The 26470-nt window shown below is 46.5% G+C and overlaps 1 protein-coding gene across 1 annotated transcript; it reads right to left on the reverse strand.

Annotated features, from left to right (window-relative positions):
* Nucleotides 1-341: 341 nt before the first annotated feature.
* Nucleotides 342-22349, reverse strand: LOC108153151. Its single transcript, XM_017282953.2, is given in 4 exon segments — nt 342-1449; nt 1512-2614; nt 3111-3549; nt 22058-22349. Coding segments are annotated over 3 exon segments (1920 nt in total). The 5' UTR covers nt 3173-3549; nt 22058-22349; the 3' UTR covers nt 342-694.
* Nucleotides 22350-26470: the final 4121 nt, after the last annotated feature.

A 26470-nucleotide genomic window follows, 5' to 3' on the forward strand; every position in this document is an offset into this window, starting at 1 on the left:
TTTCATTTTGGCCTTAATGCCAGCAGAATGCCAGCAGAATGGCAACAGAATGGCAGCGGAATGCGGGCCAAAAGATGCGCGAATGGCGAACGAGTGTCTGCCTGATGTTTGAGTGTCAATCACAGGAAAGGAGCAGCTTAAAGGGGAAATGAAATTAAATTGAGAGCAGAATTTGGCAGCAGGAATCCTCCAAGGCCAAAGTAAACAGAGCTTGGGGAGAGTTTTTCTCTTCTTAGACTTTATTTTCCACAAGAAAAGATGTATATTTTTGTTGAATTTTTTAGATCTTAGATGCCTAGAAATCATTCCAATCCTTCCATAGTTAAACTACAACTAAATGATGCGCTTTGCACTTAGACAACTGTATTTAGAGGGGTGTAGGGGGGGTAGGGGGAGGGTGTTAAAGGTCACTCTTAATCGTAAGTATCACCTCATCAAGTGGCGCCATAAAATGCGTTTGGTTTGCTGCTCGGCTCCATCCCCCCTAGCCCCACCACCCCCCGAAAGGCCAGGCCGCTGCGGAAAGGGGCTCTCGATCCGCAACTGCACTGCCGGGGGGAGGGGGCGGGAGGCGTTGGGGCTTGAAAGCAGCAATAGAAAACCATTTTTTTATTTTTGTTGGTCTTTATCTAAATATTAGTTATTAATTAGGTATTACTTAATCTAAGGGGGGGGGGGGGGAGGAGGGGGTGGCTTACAGCCACAGAGCATCGATGGCATCCTCGACTTCCTCGTCCTGCGGATGGATTTGTGGCTGGTCCTCGCGCGGCTGCTGCTCCTCGTTGACGAGCACCGCCTTGGCCTTCATTTCGTCGGTGGACGAGCTGTGCAGCAGGACCATCAACAGGACACTGCTGCGCCGCTGCGGCTGACGATCCAGCTGCTCCTCGCTGCTCCCCGCGGCCGCAGAGAGCGTTCGATTGGCTCTCAGCTTGCGCAGCCACTCGGTCGAGGGCCAAATGCACTTGCCACTGCCACGGCGTTGTCTCCGGCGTGCGGAAGTCCCCTTGGGCATAGGCGGGGGCGGAGGCTGCTCCCTGTTCAACATCTCCACCATACTGATGTCATTGGCTGCCGCCACACCACATCCATCATCCACCACTTTCACTCCCCCACCCCCACCCACACCCCCTGGTGCTGTGGCCGATGCAGTGTTGGCGCGGCCGCTGCTCTCGTGCTACACATTTGTCACCTGCGTCGTGAGACCCACCAGATCGATGGCCATGCTCTTGCTCACCGCGTCCGTGTGGAGCAGTCGCTGCCTGCCGCCCCCCTCCCGCTGCCCGCCGTGGCGGCCATCGGCGTCGTGCTGCGACAGGGGCAGCCATCTCTCCAGCCAGCGGGGCCGGAACAGCAGGGTGAAGGTGGTGCGGAACTGCCGGCTCATCGAGCAGTAGAGAATGAAGTTGATGCTGGAGTTGATCAGGGCCAAAATGTCCATCAAGTCACCTGGAAAGGCAGGGATTAGAAGAGCCAAGGGAACCCCAAGGGACAAAGGACCAAACACTCACTCAACTTCAGGTAGCACTGCAGAAAGAAGGCGTCCCCCAGGAGGGCGTTCAGCAGACCCATGATACCCTGGGGAAATTCCGTGATCAGAAAGAGCAGCAGCACCGCCAGCAGCATGCGCGTGGTGCGATCCGTCTGCTTCTCCTTCTCGAGGAGCTTGCAGCTCTTGGGCGTGGGCGTGGGCGTGACGAACTTGCCGTTGACGATCGGCTGCATGTCGCTGGCCGCGTGGCAGGCGAGGACCTTGCGCCGCCGCTTGGCCTCCAGCAGGGCGCCAATGAGCCGCACGGAGAGCACCGTCAGGGCGAAGCAGGGTATCAGTTTGATGAGCACACTGTAGATGAGGAACGTGGCGTTCCTCAGCTGGCGGTCGTGCAGCGCGAGGGCACTGTGGTAGAGCTTGAACACGGTGACGTTTCGCACCCCGGGCAGGTCCCCCGCTGCCGTTGTGGTCGTCGTCAGAGGCACCACTGTGGTGAGCGACGCGTTGCTGAAGCCCCTGTGCTGCATCCAAGAGATCTCCGGCGTCGTGCTGGACATCACCTGCATCGTGACGGTGTCCTCCTCTCGATTGTAGTCCAGAATGTATTGGCTCAGTGGCACCGAGTGGACCGTCTTGCCGCTCGCGTCGAGCGTCTCCAGGAACTTCGCAATGGCCGTGACGAGATACAGCCACGGCGACACCACCAGGACGCACACCACATAGGCCGTGGCAATGGTAATGAGCGTCGTCCGCATGCCACACCAGATCCGATTCCTCTGCGGATAGCTGACGGCAATGTAGCGCCACACCGCGAGGGTGACCGTCAGCCAAATGGAGATCGTGTGCAGCACCTGGGGGAACACCGAGTGGAACTTGATGAAGCAGGCCCACTCGTAGCTCAGCTGCCGCTCCCGCGGCAGGCGGGCGCTCAAGATGTAGTCGTGGATCGTGTAGGGTATGTACTCGAGCATCACCGCGAGATCTGCCACCGCCAGGCCCGTGAGTATCGCGTTCGTCGGGGAGCGCATCTCGCGGCGGGTCAGTACAATGATGTTCAGCGTGTTGGCTATTGTTCCCAGCAGGCAGACAATCAGCGAGAAGTAGCCATGGAAATACTTGTAGCTGAAACGAGCAGAGCGGGGGAGGAGAGGGCACATTCGGATTAGAGAAGCGAGTCCCACACCTTTCTCCAGGGGCCATTACACACGTGATTATATTACAGGCGATTCCCGTGGCCACGTCAAATCATTATGCAAATTGCATTTGCGATTGAAGGGGCCCATAGATGGGCTGGAAGATACCCTCTAATGGGAGGGTATCCAAGGAGAGTGCTTGGAAGGATATTCACTCGGATGTCATGTCTGGCGACACGAACATTTCCCAATATAAGCCGAGTTTTTCTTGACTAAAATACAGACAAATCGACGGAAAGAAGCTTCCTCTCTGCTGCCCAGAGTACAGGGCATCAAAGAGTAATTAATATGCAGACATCCCCAGAGCCAGACATCAGCAGCATCGCCCCTATATCACTCGTGGCCTTGGCCCCATCCCCGGTGCTTCCGCTTGCCCTTTTGCCCCTGGAAAAGCAACAGCAAAAGCGCACTGACTTCGCACTTACTTTGTGTGGAAATCGTCGATGGCAGTGCCGCAATAATGCGGCTGCGACATGTTCGTGACCATGATGAGGGCGATGATGGCGATGATGATGATGGAGATGTTGTTGTCCAGTGAATGATGAGACCAGGAGCTGGTGGCTGGTGGCTGGTGGCTGGTGGCTGGAGCGGTCCTCTGTTGATTGACTCGACCGCGAACCGAGGGTCGAGTGCTGCGTGCGCCTCTTTTTTGGGCCAGAGAGGCGGCGCCTCCTACCCCCCCCTGCTGTTCGCTCCCTCGCCGTTCAGCTGTTGACAGGCGGCAGCCAGCGGCTTTGTCCTCTCATTAAAATTACTGTTTTTTTTTTTTTTTTTTTGGAAACTCTCAATATTCCCAATATTCCTGATATTTAATATTCAAGCAGCGTGTCGATGGGCGATTGCAGATTGGGTGTACGTATATTCCTGTAATGAAACAAACAGAAGGCACACGTTTTAGTGGCAGTGGCAGGACACCTACTTTTATTACGTGATGATGGGAAATGTTGCATGCCACATGCCAACGGAAATGCAAACAAAGTTCAAGCTGAAGTTCATGGCGCGAGGGACAACAAAATATGAATGGAATGAATGGGAGAAACTTTTAGGCAGGGAAAAGAAGGTGGGCTTTGTTTCTCTTCCAAAGAGATTATTGCTTATTAAAAGCGGCTTATGGAGAACCTGATTTGTGGAGAATATGGATTCTATGTGGATTCATTTCCTTTCCATCAGACGCCCCATCCTCGGCCCATCCTCGACCCATTTTCGGCCCTCCTTGAATGTGAGACTTTGCTGCTCTCCTCGAAACCTTTGGACCTGTGTTCTCGTAATTCCTTTACACAAATGGGAAAATATGCAACAGCAAACCAAAGGAGAGGACAGGGCAGGACACGGCAGAGACTTTTGCCCTGAACCAGAAACCAAACTTTGAGTCATGCAAAAATATGTCCAACATTTAATTAAACGTGTTGTTGTCCTGTTGACTTGTTTCATGGCTTTTTCAGCATTTTTCAAGCTCTAAGAGAATTTTCCTGACCATCTGACACTTTTTCCATGGTGCTTCACTCACACACTCTCTCAGTGGTTTGCCAAACAATTTTCAATGCTGTTTTCCCACATTGTGACTAGGTGTTTTCCCCATAAATCCCCGTAGGCTTCGCAAATTCCATTGTATTCCATTGTTTGCAGCCAAACAAATACACAAAAACCGAAAAACCGAAAACCGAAAAACCGAAAACCAAACAAGGTATTTTGTCAGCCATAAAGTGAAAGATTATTGAGAAAATATAATGAAATAAATTCAGTTTTCAGCTATTTTTCCATGCATTTTCATCTTGTTAGGAGATTTAGTGAGGCGCAAAATCTCTCCAGACACCAGGCGCCAGGCAGCAGGCAGCAGATGCTGCCTTCTGAGAAAAGGGAGAGAGCGGGGGAGAGAGGGCGCTCCTTTACAGTGATTAAATCGTTACAGAGGAACGATTTTCGTCCAGGGATTTGCCCAAAATGTGAGGCTTAGTTCTGACTTGTGGCAGCGGGGAAAAGACGGGGGGATAAACTCTGGGCCAAATGGGATATCCAAGTTTTATTTAAGGGAATAATTAATCCATTGAGTGGAAACATCGAAGAGGCAGCGAGGGACAATGGCAGAATGGGTTTCCCTTTGAGGTAGGAAAAGCCTCTTCTAGTATGTGGAAGTATTTGCCTAATTTCCCGGCACATCATAATTGAATTGGATTTCGTTTCGTGGAAAGCACACACAGACCCAAAACAAGTAGTAGAGGGTGTTCCGCTTTGTTCCATGGCTTTTCCCACTAATGTAACTAATACGCAACGTATGCCGCCCATTAACAGAACTTTCGGAACGAAACTAGGGCCACGAATGTTCCTTAAAGCTGTGCCCCAAGTCACGTAACGTGACTCTTCCTTCCCGCCGCGAAGACGACTTGTTGACGACGACAGGAACAGCAGCACCGAACAGGACAGAACAGAACAGAACAGGAGAGAACCTTTTGCTACACAGGTCGCCGGCTGTTCGCCTCCATTTGACAGCTGCCACTGCCACGCACTTAAAGGGGGGCTCGTGGCACTCGTGGCCGCTTAATAGACAACACAACAGGCATTTAAATGATGTAATGAAGCCATTGGCGTAGACTGTCATTTGCTCCGCCCCTCTAGATTATCAATGCCTTGCAGCCTTCCCGCCTAATGGCCGGCGCCTGCCCAGGGCGTCTCATTTTAATTGCAATTGCGTGGCCCCGCCCCTTTTGACACTTGCCACATGGTCTGAATGGCCCGAATGGTTCACTCCAAAGGTGATTAATGCCCCCAATTGACCTTCGATTCGGTGTTTGAATCGCATTAACAGCATTTCGATTGTTTCCCCCCGTTTACAAATGATCTGTTCTCAGAGCACCATCAGGGGGGGGGGGGGGGGGGGGGGGGGGGGGGGGGGGGGCTTGATTGGGGGGCTTTGAGTGTAAAAGATTATCATTCTTGGTGAAGAAAAGAAGCAGAAACCATTAGCTTTAAAGTGGACAAACACCAGAAATGTCATCAATGGAGACTTGAGAGTGCTGAACGATCATCCTCCAAGGGGTCTATCGAGTGCGAACATCACTCCTTGGGGGCTTTAAAGTGTGGAAGTCTCAACTATTGGGGACTTCAAGTGCTAAAGGGATAAGCCATTTCAGAGATGAGCAGGATTAAGGGCTGGATTTGTTGAGGCCAACCGATGTAACACAGAAAAGTTGTAATTTCCAGTCACAATTCTGGCCACAAGCCAATGGCCAATGGGTTGGCGCTGGCGCTGGCACTGGGAATGGGAATTGCCTTTTTCCATTCCCAGAACGCAAATTGCAGACCAAATATCTGTGGCATGTCCTCGGGGGCAGGCAGGCAGACGGCACTGCAGAAATGCTGCAGACTCTGTATTCCTTTCCGAGTTTTTGTGGGGGTTCCATCTAATGAGCATACATCTGTACGTCTGCAGGTCTGAGGGAAATGTGCCAGTGAGTGCTGGGCCCTCCATGTGTGTTTTCCTCGGGTAAGCTGCTGCCCTTCGCTGCCCAGGAGGACGATAGAGAGCCCTCCTGATGTGTGGTTTGGTTTGGGCCAGACAAGCCACTGGAAAATGTACGAAAATGAAAAGCTTTGGCATACATTTTCAGCATTTTCCTGGTAAGCAGAAACATTAGGGAATGCGATACGAGAAAGATGGCTAACGGTAAGAGGAGGAGGAGGAGGGAAATTATGCCAGAAGGTAAACGTGCCACGTGCCACGTGCAGCCTGCTGCCTGCTGCCTGCTGCCTGTTGGGGTCTTCATTTCAGTTTAAGTTTCAGTTTTTCGTGTGAGTTTTTCTGGGTCGGAAATCCGCTCAGAGAGGCAGTACGGGCAGCAGTGGCATATGGCATACAGAACAATATTTGTGGTTCTACTTAGCAGAGAGTGGGCTTCTCTCTCTCTCTGTCTAAAAAAGAGAGCGGCAAGGCAAAGGCCCAGGAAAGGGAGAAACCGATGAGAGCTGACGGCGGATCAGGAGCCCAGCGGAGCGAAACATTTAAGCGAAATAATTGAACTCTTGACACGCGGATACATGGCGGGACACACGCTCTAAATCGCATCCACCGCCATGATACCCTGGACAGAGCATTGCTAGAGGGTGTCTGGGGTCTTCGGTATGAGTGGAAATGTTCCGCCCTTCGGCTGTTCCTGTAGAAAACTCAACAAACTTTAGTTTCAGATGTTTTTCCCATTAACACACAGTACTTTAACGCTTTATCTACAGGGTATCGCTCCAGTGTGTTGTGTTTCCTATCCATTGGTCCCCAGGGATCATTCTCTTGCCACGGATCTACAGGGTATCTTTTACTTTGATTTCCTGCTTTCTTGATCATTTTTGACCGCCCCCCTCTCCCTTCCTCCCTTCAGACTTGCGGTCTGAGGGAAAAATGGAAAAAAAAACTGAGCAAATTTTTCCGCTTTGTTGCAGGAATTATTCCGACTCCTCCTGTGGCATGTGGCAGGGGGAGCTTTGTTTAGGATGTGGCCTGTTGATGCCCGCCTTGGGGTGATTCTTTAATTTACTCCCACACCCACCCGCCCCTCCACCACCCACATTTCCTACTTTTCCCTCCCTACAATTTTCCTCGTGTGTAACTTGAAAATTCGGAACTTTTTCTTTTGGCTTTTTCTTTTTTCGGTTGCTTTGGTCTCTTCGGTTGCTGCTGCCTCTAATTGCTGTGGTCTTGGCCCCACCCCCCTCCACACCCCAAAAAAAAATTGTTGTATTATTTTTGCTACAATTTTTCCCCGAATTTTTTCGCCCCATTTTTGTGTTCACTCGTGGAATTTTCAACATCCAATCCTTGTTTTTGGCACTTTTTCTCACTTTTTTTGACATTTTGTTGGTTTTTGTTTTTTGTTCTTTTGTTTTGTTAAAGTTTTACCCGCAATTCTCTTCGTGGATTCTTTGTTTCTTTGTTTTGTGTGCGCTTAATTTTTGCAGTTTCCCCAAAAGACGCTTCAAGAGCTCAAGGAGGGCTTAAGGCTTTTTTGCTGGAAATACTGTGTCCATTATTGGAGTCTCTCTTAATTCAATCGTTCATTGAATGTCTGATGGACAGCTGTCGAAATGAGAGAGACAGGCAGAGAGAGAGAGAGATATGATTGAAGGGCCCAAGGATGTGAGAGTCCAGGACTCAGAAAGTACTCGTATCTTCATGCATGAGACAAGAGCCTCAGGGAAGTGTATTTTCTTTTCTTTTGACATAAATGAGGCTGCCCTTCCTTGTTCTCCTTTGACACAAATGAGGATAATTTCCCTTGGACCCTTGAACCCTCGGCCCCTCGTACGAGGGGTCTCCTTAGTTCTTCTGTTGGTTCCTTGAGGCTTTTCCTTCACAACATTGCCGCAATGTATCTTGTATCTGTCACATTTGTCGCTACTTCCTGGATTTTCTTTGCTAACGTTTTGATGGCATTTCCCTGGTTAATTTTTCCACTCAATGCAGATTCGAAGACAACCCAATTTTGGCTGTAACTTTTGTTGGTTCTTCGCGCTCTGCTCTCTTTATATTTGTTCATTGATTTAATGCCGCTCGCCTCTCGCTTTTGGCCCTGATCTGCGGCATGTGGTATGTGGCATGTACGTAAACGTGTGCATGTGTGCAGGCACTGGCAAAAGCGTGTGTCAACAGACCACAGAACGAAATGTCAATGGTTATGGCGCCCTGGCGCTTTTCTACAAATATTTGTTTGACGGTTAAAGCGGCGCGAAAGTCTGGAACCCAAACATGAGAGCCATTTTGTAATTAAGCATTCATAAAACGCTTCTCCCGAAGCCCATGCAAACATGCCCTGTGCCGTGGGGGGCGAGGGCGGCGGGGCATGAGCAAACACGGGTCCCCGGCGCCGCCGCCGCCGAAAGACTGAAGGCCGCAAAGCCCGCGCCTCTGAACGGCATATCCTTCACTGCCTCACGCGGAAGAGGGATCCACTCGCGGCGCGGAAATCCCTTTTTCATGCCATTGTTTCGGGTCAAGGTTTCGGGTCATGGTAATTGCTACAGTGTTTAGGCCACAAGCTCAAGCGCCATTTTAGCCATATTTTTGCCAGCCAAAAATTTGGGTTTTCCCATTGTTTGGTTTCGTATTAGTTTTCCCCTATCGGAAAACCTCTTTTACTCGTTTTTTTTGTTGGCTAATTAAAAGCCTTGACAATACATTAATGGCCCTGTGGTCGGAATTTCAATTATTTATTTGTAATTTTTGGCCATGGGACCAGGGGACCGCGGGGGCGGGGGGCACCCACCCCCTTGGCTTTTCTAATGAAAAGTGGATTTTCGCATTAAATAATTATTGCCTGCAATAAATAGCACTTATCACTCGAAAAGTGGGCTAATGAAACCCACCTTTTATGATTGATGAACCAGGGGAGTACCCTAGAGAATGGCATCCCTCGTATCCGATTGTTGGGCTCCAACAAATATACGTATCTGTCCCTGGGTGTGGTGGCATTATCTTCGATTATATCATCATTTGGCGCCGACACTTGTTACCGCCCCCACGTCAACGCCTACACTGCCAGTCATAGGCATATGGCCCGGTCGCCTACTGCTGTGCCACTGGCACTGCTGCTTCAGCAATTCATTTCAATTTAGCAGCTCTCATGTGAGTCGACACTTTTTCCCTGTTTGCTTTTCATATTATACCCTGGACAAAGGGCGGCACGGGCATGCTTGGACGACGGCTTATACTCGATTATCGTGGGTTTGAATGGAACCATGGGTTCTAGACATCTTTCGGGATATTTTCCATGGATATATTTCCACAAAAACCTTCCTTTCGCTGCTTTTAAAGATGAATAATCGCTTCAATATACTTTTCGTAGAAACAAATAATTAAATCCAACAAATTCTTACCAAACTTTAATTTCCTACAATCTAAACATATTTCGGGTGAAATTAAATCTACATCGGATCCACTATATAGTCGGTAAATGGACAATTAACTAAACCTATCTTTAACCCGTTGCATCCCCTAAAGAAGTGTAGATTCAAGGGGTATCTAACGTCTCGCCCCCGGAAGGTCCGAGCCACTGGCGTTTTTTTTTTTCTGGTTTTAATTTGTTTGGATTCTATATAGCCATGAGGCTTGCACGGCTCACGCTGATGCCTGGCATGATATTATTAATCTGTGGAGCTTATCGCTGCTTGTTTATTGTATTGTGTCTGGGAGGAGGCCCATCGATGGTTTATTGGCAATGGACATGTTTATTACAGAATGCGATTCGTGGGAGTACTCCCCCAACCCCCACTCCCACCCCCACCCCACCCCCCGTTCAGTCGCTAGGCAGTTGATTAGCGGCATAAACCCCTGGCTATGGCATGATTTTTCCTTTGTTTTTCCATTTGTTTGTATCTCCATAGAATATCAATAAATTATTATATATTTATATGAGGCCGAACGCCCCAGACACATAGCGGCAATAAATCGAATTTTTCCCACCTCAAATGATCCTTTTTTTTTGTTGTGCAACAAAATATGTGTCTAATGAAGCATTTCCATTTGGGGAAAGCTCAATAATAAATACAACTTTTCACCCCATAAGCGGATTGAACAAATTTCAATGCAAATATCGAACTTTTTTTATGGTGGAAAAGAAAAGTTTGAATGATTAATTTGGCTAAAATCACTCCCTAATTGGCTTTCAGCTTTATTAGACTCCATTAAAAATACTTCGCTAATTGTTATGGCCCCAAGATGGGGCGGATAATCCACTGGCAAAAGGCACTTGCAGCCCCATAAAAAATCACCAGAAATACTCCATAATAATGTAATTGTTGCAATGCCATAAGCTTCCGCTTTTCCCCCATAAATTGAATCTAGAAGGAAGACGAAACCATGTTAGCAACTCGTTCTTATTTTTCTTGCTGCCAAAAAAACTTTGGAGAAGATTATCGCAGCCTCGGAATCGATGGGGAGACGCCACAACGGAAGCACTGCTGCTCCCCAGTGGCGGCTGTCAGGCAAAAGGAAAATAATATCCGTTGCTGGTCCTCCGAAAAAACCAAGGAGAAAAGGCTTGGGGGGGAGAGAAAGAGTTCGGTCGCTTCTTCCTGAATCAATGATACTGCAGTGGGTACAAATCTGTGGAAGCACATGCTGGAAGCACGTCCTCGTCCTGGCCGCGACATCCTGGGGAATCCCCCCGCGCAACGGGAATCGTGAGCAAAATACGTTTGCCAAAGTCTGCTCAATATTATTTTTCAATTTATTATCAAGTACCTGCTACTGCGGCTGCCTGTCTGCCCCCTCTGCCCCTCTGCCTGTCTTCGCGTTTCGCGGTTCATCGGTTTTTATTTCTTGCAACATTTTCATTCTATTAAAGCGCCATCAATTGATGGGGGCTGGGGGCTGGAGGCTGGGGTAGACGTCAGACAGAAAGCCGCGGGAAAAGCCATCAAAAATTTAGTTTGTGGAAAAAAAGCAAAAGATAAATAATGGCTTTAAGTGAATTTTCCAGACAGTGAGTAAAATGGGATGCTTATTGAATGATTTCTGGGATGTTTTGGCAGTTGACGAAAACTTGAAGAGATTAATTTTTCCTTTGCTTTTTTTGGCTTACCAAAAATATTAAAACTTTATACATTTTCACGTCAATAAGCGACACGAAGTACCCAATTTTTAGCCCAGTTTGAAACCTTGAAAATTCATAGAAAACACATGGTAAATTGTGTTGATAGTGAAAGTGGAGAAAGTAAAGTGCCATCAATTTTTCAACAAATTAAATGAAAAAAAAAAAGAAGACCAGATGGCACCCGAGCTGTTTTTGCTGTTACACGAATTTAATGAATAAATTTAGAATTCATTTCAGATATTCGTATTATTTTCTGTACAAGCGATGTGCCCAAAGATGGGATGTTCCCCCAAGATTAGATGTGCCCGTATGATTGATCGGTAAAGAACGCAAACGCTCGCCGGAGCTGCTTCTTTAAGCCCTGTCTAGTCCTAGACCTAGTCCTTCCTAGTCCCAGCCATGGAAAACTCTCTCCCTTTGTTAGCCATCTTTCGAATGAATTTCTGCTGGCAAATTGTTCACTAATTTACGCAAAAAAGTTTTCGCTGCTCAAATTATTATGAATTTTTCGAGTTTGTAATTACAAATAATTTTTGTGAAAAACAATGAGCCACGAGAATTCATTATCGGGAATACCTTTCAAAGCGAATTCCGGCGAATAAAGGCTCTATGGGAGGATGAAGAGCTGCTTCGAAGTACAGCAGAAAGAAGGGGGAAAGGGGGGAGGGGAGATGCGAGATGGAGGCACTTTTCAGATGAAGAGATTTTCATTTTCTATTGCAATGGAGGCGGCATAAAAAACCAGAAAATTATTCCCAATGACTGCAGCTTTTACATAAAGTAAAAAAAAATTATAAAAAGGAAAGCGAAAAGCGGAATTTTTCCAATGAGGGTTGTGTGTGTGTGTGTGTGTGTGTGTGTGTGTGTGGGCGGATAACTTTTCATTTGGCATCAACATCCTTGGGTTTAGTCATAATGCTTCAGTGGTGCTCCACCTGCGGCTGTTGATCCCAGGAGTTTCCCATTCCCCACCATCAATCGCATCCCCATGGCATGCCACCAATTGGGGCATTAAAACTCATGCCACGCTCCATTTAACGCCGGAGCCAGGGCCGTGCCATCCATACTAATACATATACTAATACTAATCAGATGTGTGTGTGTGTGTGGGTGTGCTATAATGTTAATTATACCCTGTAGTTACCATAGAGACGAAAGGGGTATATGCGTGGAACGTCAGCTGCCAGGTTTTCGCCTATGCCATCCATCCTACAGGGTATCCGTCAGTCGCAATGGCACAAAGACTGCCTTGCGTACTTATTTTTATGCGGCATACTTTGAGGAGAGTCCCCCAGCACTTGGGAGGCTGCTTTTCGTTACGTTTTGGGTGTCCCTTCCGCCGCGTGTGTGGGCGAATAATATTCATTAGAAAATTACAAAAATGGTTAACGTTAACGCCATTTATATTTGTGGCTGCCGCACCCGAGCGCCCACACCTTTGCGCCCACCCCCCACCAACACGCGACCTTGAGCATTATTTATGTTTATTTATATTTTTTGGCCTCAGTCCCATTTCCGAGGCTTTCCCTGGCTTTTGCCTATTTTGAAATGGGTTCTAGATCGCATTTTCTCATGAAGCGCGATGGCGGTGGCAACACCATGCTTTGCTGCCATTTTTGAAGACATTCTTTTGGGCTGGAAAAAGCGGTGGGAGGGGTGTGTGTGTCACGAACAGAAGGCGCTACAGAAATTGCATTTTTTGCTAGTTCCTCCCCAGTGAAAAAAAGAATAAAGATCCTTTATGGCCGTCAGTGGCACACACAAGGGCGTGGGGCAGCCGGGTGCACTGGGTGACAACATTATTGGAATTAACGTGAAAGAAAAATGGGAAATGCTGGAAGAGAAGGGCTCCCTCTCCAGCCCCCACAGAGAAAGCCACTCAACGGAGCTCTGTTTTGTGCCTCTGACTCGCCTTTAACTTGTTGACTTTTTATACGAGTATTGCTCATACGAACTGTTATCCAGGCACACAGAACACACACACACACAGAGACACACACGCATGCATACAATGGAATGGAAAAGCGTACTACATGCTGCAATTAAGTTTTCTCCCCAGGGGATGCTGCTGCCGCTGCTGCTGTTCCCCGAGAGGTGTTTTCCCTTTTGAGGTTTTCCCGTATCTCGTATTTTATGGCGCCGTACTTCTGTACCGAAGTAATTTCTATGGCTGCCTCTTATGTGCGCAAAAGGGGGGCCTTTAAATGTTTTCCACCACCAACCGACTGAAGTTGCAGTCGCCCAGTTGATTAAAGAAAGATCTTCGCCTTCTGCCTCTTGTGCATTGAGAAATATGCAAAATGAAACAAAGGATTCGAGAGAAGGGCTCTTCTCGTTCTTTGTTTTTTTGGCGGCAAATGCATATTCAACCAAAAGGGAATACAATGGAGAGAGTTGCCAAAATTTGCACAGTTCTTCGCCAAAGGGCCGGCCCGGAAAGGTGGACACAATCCAGAGGGACAGAGGGACAGAGGGACTGCAGGCGGACAAAAGCTCGGCTATCGCGGAACTGTGACAACCGAAAGGAGCTGAGAACTCGACTAAAACTGAAACTTAACTGAATGGGCCACGGGTAGGTTCTTGTCCTTTCTCCATTCTGCTTTCTCTGAAAGTATTTGCGGGGCTGCTCCACATCCTGAGGCGCTCCTTTGGCGGCAGCACCACTTGAATTCTTAAGCGGTTTTCTTTCATCGCACCTGCCACCAGATAAGCCACATTTCAAAAGGGAAAATGTTTTAATTAAATTAAAGTCCTTCTCCCAAATACTCGACACAAAATCTTCTCTTCAAACAGAAAACAGAAACAAAATAAAAACACAATTTGGGTCAAGTATTTGGGCAACGGAAGAAGGAACTTGAGAAAATTACACTGGACTTTGAGTAGTTGCTTTCTCTGAATGTAAATGTGAATTTTAATGTTAATGTGAATCACAATGTAGCACGGAATAGAATTTGCTGCATTGTGGGGCACTGCTGTTGCTGCTGTAAGTGCACCGGAGAGCCGTCAGAGGTGCCAGCGTGTACTGTTCATAGGTGACACTAAGACAAGGCCAAGTGGCCCGGTAACTGTAACGCACTTTAGGACGCTTGAGACACACACACACACAGGACAGACAGCATAACTGAGAGACCGAGAGACTGAGAGGTGGAGAGACCAATGGCAGGAGCATTAAGTAGAAGGACTCTGAGATAATACGAGACAGAGAGTGGGCGGCTGAGTGGCTCCTCTGCTCGGAGAAGTCGATTTTCAGACCAGGCAAAGTGTTTTCTTTTCGGACAAGAAACGTACAAGAATAAAAGCCGTGCATGCGACTATGCGATACCCCTTACCCTCCTCCTAAGGGGAATTACGCTTTCAGCAGTTCTTGGTATTTTTTCAGGTATATATTTAATATACTTTGGTTTTCTCTATATTTATTATTTGGTATTTTTCAGTATTCTTTCGGTATTTTTTAGTATTTATTTTATTTTATTATAAAATATCTTAGTAAAAGAATACAAGCCAAGGAACTCTGTGGACAACTCGTTGCGTACCCCTTACGCTCTCTGTCATTTTCGGTATTTTTCTGGTATATTTCAATATATTTTTGTTTTTCTGTTTTTATTGTTTGGTATTTATTTTGGTATTTTTTTGGTATCTGTTTGTTTTATTCTATTATAAAAGATCTTCCTTGTTCTTTCGATTCACATAACACATATACCCTGGGAGAGTGTACTCCCCAGTGTACTTATAGGGTATTTGGGAAACTTTTAGCATCATCTGAAAGCCGAAAGCAAATGTTTGAGCACTAAGTAAGTGCCCGTGACTGTCAGTCAGAACTGCCACGCCCTCACCACCGGCCCACGCCCCAAAAAGCAGGGCCATTGACATGCATTTTCATGCGGCTGCATGGCATCGCGAGATTAGGAGGAGCCTCTCTCTCTCTCGCTGGCCATTATTCCACCTTTGAGAGCGGGAAATGGCTGTGTTTTTTTTCCACCTGTCTGAAATTGGAAATGCGTGGATTGGGATTCAATAAATTGCCAGCCTCTGACTGGAAGCCTGAAGGAGATTTTACAGTCCGGTGTTGGAGTCCTGGTCCATTTGGAGCATGACTCACAGAAAAACAGAATGATTTGTGGGCCTAAAAAGGAGCAACAGCTGTGGCAGTGGCAGTGGCAGGACTACTGTTGATTGGATCGATGTCATGGGGCCACTAATGCCATTAGCTCAATGCAATTGAAACGTTTGAGAGGGCTGCTGCTACGGCAATCGATTACAAAGCGAAAGCCAAAGGCAAAGGTGCGGGCACCGCACCACATCACACGATGAATGAATAAATGAATGAATTAAGCGTGTCGGTTGGCCAGAACAAGGTCCAGAACAGAGCATTGATGACTGGCATGACATGCGGGTCTTTTGGCCATCAAATGGAAGAGGTGGAAAGATGACTAAACAAAGTGCCCGTCAGGGCTCTCGTTGGGAGAACAGAGCACAGAGGAACGGAGCGAGTCAGATAGTAGAATCTGCCATTCGGGTAACTTCTAAATTAAATTTTAAACATTTCAAGTCAACAAATGTCTGCCCGACTCGCACATCCCTGCTATGTTTTACCAGCTGTGAGTGTTTTCCAAGGAAAAAGGGCAACGGGGCAATGGGGGACGGGGGACGGGGAACAACAGCAGGCTTCCCTTAGATCTTTTTTGAACCCAAGACCTCACGTCTCTCGATGTCTCGAAGCTAATGTCAACAGCAGGTAATGTGTCCTTAGTGTTTCCTGTTTGTGTCGTCGTCGGAGGGGGCAATAGGGAGCGGCCGGAGAACTTTCATCCTTCTGTCTGGCATGCTTCTGGCATACATCTTCTATTCATATCGTTGCCTTGCCATCTGTCTATCTTTCTATCTGCCGTTCCGCCTCAGAATCGCTGTCTCCACGCTGCAATTGCCATTTCTTTTGTTGCATGCAAAATGGGAAGACAAATTGTAGATACTCGTGTGTCTGTGTGTGTGTGTGTGTGTGTGTGGCCTGTAGCTGCCTTTCCTGATAAGCACTCACGTATGCAAATTATGGACTGAATACTGAAATCCCAATAACGGGACAAATAAAACAGAAGCAGCTTTTCCCTTAAATAAAACGTGCTAACAATCGCATGCAACTTGTGCCTTGCCTCCATGTCTGTGTGTGTCTGTGTGTGTGTGTGTGTGTTGCAGGAGCAAAAAACTCATAACTCAGACAAGTGCCGGGATTGGCCTGTCAATACGAGGAGCGCACTACAGTCTGGACAGGACATAAACTTGTGAAATATAAAGCTGAATGTTGTTAAATCGTAACTTTCTCCGGTCTGAGACAGCAACAGCAACAGCGGCAGCGGCAGCGGCAGCATGGAATTGACAGAAATCTTCCCGAATAATGAGGGCCATGTCCCCACCACTTATGCGATGTCTATATCTATATCTATATCCACGAGATTGTTCGAGCTTCATGGAGCATGGTGGAGCAACAGTTCTTGCCACAAGCGCTCCTCCCACGCGCTGCCACGCTGCCTGCCACGCTCTGCGGAGCGTTTGTTCGTTTCTTTATAATCTTTTAAGGGCCCGCTGTCTGTCGTCGCGGCTTTTGTCTTGTGCCGTTTGCCTTTTGTTCTGTTCTCTGTAGTTCTCTGGTCCTGTCTCTTCTAGACTTGGGTTTGTCCATAGTCGTCGTCTGTCGCTGGTTTGTTCATCTATCGCTGCTCGATTGCTGGCCAAACAAAGCACTTGAGCTTAAAGACCTCCCCCAACCAGCGCACGGGTTGTCGGGCTCTCCAGAGCCATGGCAATAGTTCTATCCATCCTTCATCAATGTAATTGCATTCGATTTATCTCTGGCTGGCTTGCCCCGAATCGAATGCATTGACAAAGTCGAATATTCCTAATCGAATTTCCAGCCAAACAACATTCTGGCTCTTCTCCGATTGAATCCCTGTTGATGTGGAAGATTGTCGAGCTGATGCCATAACCCTGCCGCATGATTGGGGCAGCATTTAATTCCATTAAAGCCGATCCACCTCAAGGACAGGCACGGACTGTTTTGGTTAGAACGAATGCATCTTCATAAATTATATTTAAATGCAATCATCATTTATGGCTGAAATGAGATTTTCCTGCCAACAACTGCAGCCACCCACCGTCCCACCACCCCTGAAGGCAGACACACTCCTGACAGATTGCAACATGCAACCAGAGATGGCTTTTCCTCGCTGGCGTATGCGTAATATTTGACTGGATTTATGAAAATGCTACTTTTCCGACAGAACGGAGGGGGGGGAGGGGGAGGAAAGCGGGAAAGCGGGAAAGCGGAGCGGAAGTGATATAAATACAGCATCATGCATGCGGAAAACCAGTGCAAAACTATGTCTGTGTGGGAGAACTTTTGCGATTATGATGAGGCTTGTCGGGTTCTTCGGTTCTTCGGTTCTTCGGTTCTCGGTCTCGGTCTCCGTTTCGTTCTCTGACCTTGGATCTCTGTCGGAGGAGCGTTGCATGCAACATACATTACGCAGAGTATCCTCTTCTCGTCGATGCACTCGAAGAGGCACATACGCTGTAAGCCGCAACCCTTTGGCCGCCTCTGCGACCCCCCCTCCCTCACCCCCTGCCGCTGATTTATTTCAACTGTTCACCCGCTTGGCCTCGTACATGAAATATTGATCCGTTTACGGGTGCCCCCTGCCCCCTGCCCCTGCCCTTTGCTCTCAGCTCGAGCCCTGGGCTCTCCACACTTGTCCTCAGGGCTCGGGGCAGGCATTCGCATATACTTAAGCTCTGCGTTTGTGGGCAACACCTTCCTCATTCTTCTGCTCTGCGTTTGGGGTGCCGCCTTGGGCTCGGCTCTGTTCCGCTCTGTCTCTCGGCGGATGCCTGATGAATGGAGGTCTTTGGTAGCCTCCAATTTTTTTTTTATCCAACCTTGGGGAAGGCACAGGCCTTTCCCACTCGCTTTCCCTTTCGCTTTGGTGGAGCGTCCCAAGGAAATGAGCATAAATCTTTGCCAAAAGGAACCCAGGGAATGCCTAAATGTTTGACCGAAAATCATTTGAATATAAACTTAATGTCGGAGTAAACTCTTTCCATTATTTACTGGGCGAAATGCAAAACTTTTTGCGAGGCACAAACTTTTCAAACAGGCTGTAAAATGTCCTCACTTCCTTAACAAATTTGTGTTTGTTTTTTCGGGTGGCACATGTGTGTGTGTGTTTGTTTGTGTTTGTGTCCTTTTGCCCCCTGCAGCCAGAGGCAGAAACAGCAGCAGTTTCGCATTTAAGTTAAACAAAAGTGACATTATTTTAACGAATTATGATGCTTTTGTTTGTGCCGCGTGTGGGGGGGGGGAGAGGGGGGGTGCCACATGTGAGCGTTAAAGATGAGGCAAAACCCAGCGAAAACCATGGTATAACTTCATTTGCCAGCCAATTAATTGAAGAAGGCTCATCAAATTAAATGTTTTCCAAGTATTTCTTTCTTTTTCTGCTCCTGCCGACTCCTTTGGCAATTCATTTAAATGATACTCAAAACCGAAACCGAAACCGAAAGAGAACGAAGACCCAAAAACATGTAACCGAAAGTTTGTCTTGGCCAAAACGCCAAAGCCACAATGGCAGTCGGCACGTGGGGAGGAAAACCACTCTTCCATTCAGTGGCAGCCACAGTGGACAATTACTGTCTCATCTGGTGGCATTAGCAGTCGTCGGCGGCGGGACTCTCCAAGCGAGAGAGAGTCCTGACTCTGGCAGTTGGCAGGCAGCACGAAAAATTAATTAGCTGCCTGCCCAACTTATTGGGGGGGTCTTTCTGGCGACCCATAAGTTCAACAGAGGCCGCCGCTGCCTCAAGGCGGGGCTGGAAAGTGGTTCTGAATGTGGCATAGGAGGGACTGTGGATTCTGGATTGTTGACTGCGGATTTCGGATTGCGGGCTGCTACGGCTATTGACTTTTGACACTGACATGCAGTGATGGGTACGACAGCGCCCCAAAATTGCCAGCAAATACAACCGAATAGGCACCCGCCATTAGGCGGCACAATTTATGGTCTGGCCGGGCGAAATCTGCGAGTAAATGTGTCAACAATTCGACTGGCAATTAAAGCCAGCGGCCATGCACATAAATTCACTCACATTATGGCCGCTGTGCCATCATCGCAGATCTCGGGCACATGCTTCTAATTGTTGCAAGCTGTTGTTGACCCTGCCCCCTGGCTACGCTTCCTGGCCCTGCCACTGCCACTGGCACTGGCACTGTCATCTCTTACTCGCTGTGGCAGTGGCATTCATAAATTGCAAGCTTTATGCATTGTCTTGCCTCTGTTATTGACGCGACGTCTTTTGTTTGCCTCGTGCTTTGTCGCTGAAATGCTTCCGAACGCAATTTCCTTAAAGGGAAATACCATGGACGAATCGTATTTCGACTAAAAGATACCTATTATTCCCCAAGGAAGGAAAAAATAGAAAAAATACCAGCAGAATACTCGAAAACATCAGAAAATACTAGAAAATATACCAGGAAAGAAGTAACTAACTATACATAAAATGCAAATTAGACAAAATACCAAAAAATACTAGAAAATCTGAAAATACAAATAATACACTAATAACAACATTCTAGAATAAATACCAGACATATTGAATAAAATACTAGAAAATACTGAACAATACCAATAAAGAACAGAATGAGAAAAACTACTCAAAAAATAATGCGTGGTGAATATTATGAGAAAATACTAAAAAAATACCAAAAAATACTAAAACTATGGACGAATGGTATTTAGACTAAAAGATACCTATTACTTGGGAAAAATATCTGAACATTTCTTAAAAAAGGAAATAATAGAAAAAACGACCATCAAAATACTCGAAAACATCAGCAAATACTGGAAAAAATACCAGCAAAATACTCGAAAACATCAGAAATACTGGAAAAAATACCAGAATATAAGTAAATAACCATAATTAAAATATTGATTAGACAAAATACCAAAAAAAATACTAGAAAAATCGGAAAATAAAAATAATACACGATATCACAAAATACTAGAATAAAATACTTAAACAAAATACTAGAGTAAGTACTAGAAAATACTGATTTCCACTAAGGAATAGATCAGAAGGAGAAAAACTACTCTAAAAAATAATGTGTGGTAAATATAAGGGGAAAATACTAAAAAAAAATACTAAAACATATATTTTTTAATATACAAGAAAAAGACTCCTACCCGCTGCAATGCACTGGATCGTTGTGGCTTCCTCCCGCTGTTACAAGCGACTGCAATATACCCTAGAATTCTCGATGGTGCCAGGGTATAATTAGAAAAGTTTCCCTCAGACGAAACCACAATTCCGGTGACTATTGTGGCGCTGCCTTTTGGCCTGTGCAAATATTTCTGCAACCTAAACCTTTCGTCCATTGTGGCCCTGTCGCCCCCGCCTCCCTGTGCCTCTGTAGTTCTATAGTCGCTGCACTCTCTTGAATGTATTTCTATAGTTGACTTTTATTGTTTTATTTACGGTTGCCCCATAAAAGCGTGGCAGCAAACGAGAAGCAAGAACACTCCGAAATGAACCCAAAAAAGGAGTCTAGAGCACAAAATGCAAAAATATCGTCAGTTCTTCTGTTTCCTTTCGCATTTGTTTGAGCATTCTGTGTGGAAGTACTTGTCTGTTTGTTGCCTCCTCTTCACGGCTGTTGGGTTTCCTTGCTCGCCTCGCATTATCACTGGAAAATTCAAATTTTATTTGTGGTCCCCACAGTGTAGCACTCTTTTTACGACTCCGAATGATATAATTCCTGTTTGCTTTTGTGGCATCACCATTTCCATTCTCATTTTATTGACAGCAACATATAGATTTAAACAAGATGTGGCTCTTTGTGGCTTTATCTCTCAGGTTGTTGTGTCAGTGTGTTGGTGGGAAAGTGCTCCCCAGTCGCTAGTTGTCGGCCTTCGGATTGCACTTCTGTGTGCGGCCACACATAGATCATAAAAATGCTACACCAAATTTATGGCCAAGAGCCGGCCAAGCCAAATGCTATCCCAAAAGTATGACAAGGCAAAGATCTGTAAAGTTTCGCTAAGACACTTACTCGGCGGGTGTCTTACGCTCTTTGGCTGGAATTAATTGCAAAAGTTTTTCCCAAATCAGAGATGAGAGAGGAGCAGGGCAGGGCAGGGCAGAGCCGAGCAGAGGAAGGGCTGAACGGCTGACAGGGTGGGATTTTCCGAATATCAATTCAGAAAATAGTTTCAATTATTCATTAACTTTGCCCAGCGAATACTCTCTCAAACTCAATCTCAATCTCCAGTCTGTTGTTCCCTCATAAATATTTGTCTTAAAAATTAAAAACCAAGTTATTTACATTGGAAGGCAGGGTTCTTAAGCTCATTTTAAATTTATTAGACCACCCGCACCCGTTCCTTCATCTTTTGTTAACTTTCTGCTGTGTTCTTACGGTTCTGTGCCACAATTATTTGTCGGCAGAGGTAGGACCTACATCAATCTTGAAGATTACGCACAGATACAATTTGCAGAACATTAAGCACCAACAGCAGTGTTCTCCCAATGGAGAAGCAGAACCAGAACCATTTTGGACATTATGCTAATCGGATAAACCTTTTTCTGCCTGATTCTCTGGGACATAAATGAAATATAACTTTGGGTCCCCACAGGCGGCAGTCAAGCAGCAGCAGCAGATGTTAGATTGCAAGAAGAATGGCCAGAAAATCTCTTCTGCCGGCTGGCCATTCCCCAAGTTCATTGACCAAAAAAGAGAATTATTTTCCACTCACCGAAAGATGTCCAGTTAGAAGGTTCGAAAACAGCAAAATTCACTTTTAAGCCATCGAATGCTTAAGATTTTAAATCGAATCTAGGATTTATTTGAAACATTTCGGGACATAGTTTTGGCCAAGAACTAACTGCATCTGCCAACCATGTGTGGCCCGTGTGGCAGTCAGTCAGTGGCGCGTCTTTGCTTTCACACATACAAAAAACAAATGAATTTCCAAGTAACCAAAAAATGTCGAGAAAATTCCGAGAAAAGCGTGCGTGCGGCGCAGCTATGGAAAACCAACTGAAAAACTGCGAATAACGTATGCCGCTGCGGCGGCCCCAGACGATTGTCGCTGTTGCCTTTCGGGCACCGGTGGGGCAGCACGGGGCGCGGGGCACGGGGTGGCACTTTCGTTGCTCGGTATTTCCTGCGCGCCTGTCGAAAGTGTTGCCAGCTATGTGGCGTCGGCAGTGGAGTCGATCAGCTGTTTTGCTTAGCGCCGGGTTCCACAACAGATTGAAGCAACTGGTGCAGAACAGCGTCCACACGGAATGGGATCCACAGCAACAGCAACGTGTGGACGGCAGCAACAGCTGGTCGGTGGACTTGTTGAGGATTTTGCAGATTTTCCCAAAGAGAGGCAGCCCAAAACCGAAGAGCGACCCAAAGAGAGAGCAAAGAGAGAACTTCCAGCTCTGTGCAGAATTGTCTTTTGCCTTTGCAAAGACATTTTGCTGTGGATCGCATTCGAAACGGATTCTTATGAATGAAAAATCCCCAGTGGAAAGCCCCCTACGGTCCGAAGCGCGCCAAAAACTTGTCTGTTTGCCACTTGCCTCATATTCGGAGTCTATTTATGCCACAACAACTTTTTTGCTGGTCAAATTTATGGTAGAACCCCCCACCATATGGCAGTTTAACCTTTTTTTCCTGCTGTTGGCCGGGGCGTATGGGGCAATAAATCATCCAATGATAAACCTACTTTCCTCACTCTCCACCACTTTTTTGTTGTTGTTTATTTAAGCCAACTACAGCGGAGTTTTAATAGACCCTCCCTCTGGTTCCTGCAGGGTGCCGGGGAGGGGGGGAGGGGGCGATGGGGTGTAAATGTACATAAAAGTACCCGTTCGAGTGGCCGTAAAACTCGTATCTTCTGCTGAGGGATTTGAATTTATTTATTTTCTCTTTATTTTTGTGCATTTTTCAAGTGCTTTATTGTTGGAGATTTATGCGCAAGGGGGCTAGGGGGAGAGGGCCCCAAATGGGGATTTATTCGTGAAAATTTATGCTTGCATTTCAATTTACTCTCTCTCTCTCCCTCTGTCTCTCCTATCGCTATGGCTGTATCCTTTTTGAGCATATGTTGATTAACTTAAGCTACTATTTATGGCAGGATTTTCACCACTTTTTTGCAAACATTTTCACACGAAAACGTAGGCCAGAGCGTTAAGATTGATAGAGTTTTCCAGAGAAAATTAACTTAAAGTGAACTCAAGCCTGAAAATCCAAAAAGAACACTAAATGGAGGATGTTATGGGCGGAAAAATCGTATGTAAGTGAGAGGAAAAGTCTTCAACAAACCAAAGAATACGCCTTCAAGTTTTTGTCCGCCTTTTTTCGTACCTTTTTGATATTTAGGGAAGGAAATTCAATGAAAATAGACTTAAGATCAATTTATTTTTGGCAAATTTGAAAAGGAAAATATATAAAAGTTATTAAAAAATCAAAGTCGAAGATAATTTAAGCAGAAAATAATATAGTTCTAAATTTCCTGCACATTTTTTGTAAATTTTTTATGGGGCTCCAAAAGCTTTTTGTCATATTTCCCCTCAAACAGCAGGGAAAAATGGTGAAAAAATATTTAAAATTTAAAAAAAAACGCAAATTTAAGCCACATTTAAGCTACTGTTCTCATACTTCTCCTTGATTGACGTGCCCCCAGGCGGTGGCACTACCAAAAATTCCACCAGCCGCAAAAGAAACACATAATCTCTCTTTTCCCCCGCCCCAAAAAAAAAATCATCCTTCAATTTATGTCACATTTCGTACAAGAATCTGACATCCCCTCGAGAGGGCAGGGTGCAGTGCGGGAGGAGCCCTCAATTATGTGCCTCTAAGTGGCGTTAAAACCAAATCAATAATATTTCCCCTTTTCCCAGGAACCACCGACAGCACCGGCAGCAACGTGCAGAGAATGGGGAATGAGAGGAATGGGGAATGTTGACAATGTGGAAATTTCTGTGGAACGAGAAGGAAAAGCCTCCCATTAGAGATGCAGGGTAAACGCCTCCTGCTCCCTCGTTCCTCCCTCCGAAACAGCCTCCTCCTACTCCACCCCCGAGTGAATGAATTGTGAAATGACATTCAATAAGCATTCAAACATTCGTACATTCGAGAGATGTTCAATTATTTTTCAATTGCATCGATTTGCGGAACGACTGCGAGTATATTCCGGGCTAACAAAAGGAAAATGTAATTATCCTCGTGGCCCAGGGAAAATGCAAAAATTGGGGATTGGAAGATTTGCCTTTGTTTGCACGTGACCCATTGAAAATAAGCCCGAAAGATGGAAGGCGGAAGATGGAAGACGGAAGTCGGAAGTCGTTTGGCAGTCACTTTTGTGGCAGACAGAGCTGTCTCTGTTTTCCACACCGGCTGCCACATGGCCCACATATTGTGTGGCCTGTGGGCGTGTATCTATCTGTCAGATGGTTAGCTACTTTGCATTAAAGCTGCCCCAGAGAGAAACAGCAGGAGCGTTGAGAACTACAATATCCAATCCGATGGCTGTCCAGCCATGGGGCTCGGCTCTGACTCTCGATGGAAATGCGTGTTAGCGCGGGTAATGGCCCCAAGTTAAGAGATGGAGAGGGAGCAAAGGCGGAGGTGGAGGTGGAGGAGGCTGGGAATGGCCGAACGGATGTGTGTGTTTGGGGTTTGGGAAATGCTGACTTGACAGCGGACACAGCCCCAAAAAGCGTAGCACAGACAGGCAGAGAAGCGTAAGCCCCAGGAGCGCTATAATCTCTAACCAATTCACATGGAAATGGAAGGGAAATGGAATGGAATGGTGGATGGAGGGACGTATCTCCACTTAGGCGGCAGACGGTAGACGGTAGATGGCAGCCAGGAGTATCTCTGGAGCCATTATCTTGGAAGACTTTGAAGAGCATCAAAGTTAAATCAGAGTGAAATCTCTGGGAAATGCCAACTATTCTCAGCTTTAATGTGCTCTCTATCTCTCTCTCCCTTGCTCTCTGCCGTGTTGATATTTTGTTAACAAATTTATTTGCACAGCATTTTCATGGTTTCGTTTTTGGCATTTTCCACAGCTCTCCTAGTCCTTTACAGTCTTTCGATTAACCAGAAAAGTGCTTCGAATGTTTTGTTCAGCTTTCGAACACAAAAGAAATCAAAGCATTCTCTGAAATGTTGCCATTCCCTTCCCCTACCTCCCTCCCTCCCTCCATCCATCCCTGCCTCCTGTCAAAACCCATTTCAAGTGGGCGCCAGAGTGTAGTGTCGTCTACAACGAACCTACAAACCGCAGGATAAACATTCCCTACACCTAACCCATGGATAAGCTTCCCCACATTCCCGACGGTAGTCCCTCCCGAGGGGAGGTCCTGCGGCTGACAGCCCACGTTTTTTGACAGTCCCAAGTCGCAGTCACTTTTCAGTGAGGAGATTGGAAAAGAATGTGTGCCCACGAAGAGTGTACTCACTCGTGCTGTCAATCTCTCGTATGGATTGGAGTTGATTTAGCCACGGGGATAAGGCCTTAAAAGTGTACCCAACTGTCAGATAGAGCAGCATTTAGACATCATTCGAATGTCGGGGGACATGTTGCACAAGATGGGGCGAAATATATTCACTCAAATTGAGTTTTCTGTCGCTGTTTAGGCCGTGTATCTTTTCATGAGAAGAGCCTTGGGAAGAGAAAGAGGACGTCGTTTCTTTCTTCCTCCAGAGTGGGGAGAGGAGTTGAGTCCCCAAATGGGCTTCGCCTGCGTCCCACCTTTTGTACGCCGCCCCAAAGTGCAGGAAAATGCCTTCTTCTTCTCCTCCTCAAAGTCCAGGAAAAATTTAAAATTGCACGTCTTTCCGCGGCTTCTGGCCGTGGCTTTCAGCATTAATATAATTACAGTCTGCGTTTTTTTATTTTTTCGGTGGACCCTCTGCAGCGGAAAATCATTTGTCAGTCTTTCTGCTGTGCTGCTGTGCTGCTGTGGCTGTCATCTGTTGTCAGATGCTCCTTTGACGTCCTTGATGCCACGTTTGCTTGCAACTTTTGCTTTTACCTTACCCCTTTCTCAGACAGAGAGAGACGGTCTGCCGTGGCTGCGGTTCTTGCCAACGAAACACTTTTCTTTCTTAACAATTTTATTTGTAATTCTATTTTATTTATCCGCCTTTGTCACATCAAAGG

Source organism: Drosophila miranda, chromosome XR, assembly GCF_003369915.1.
Source record: "Drosophila miranda strain MSH22 chromosome XR, D.miranda_PacBio2.1, whole genome shotgun sequence".
Taxonomy (NCBI): domain Eukaryota; kingdom Metazoa; phylum Arthropoda; class Insecta; order Diptera; family Drosophilidae; genus Drosophila; species Drosophila miranda.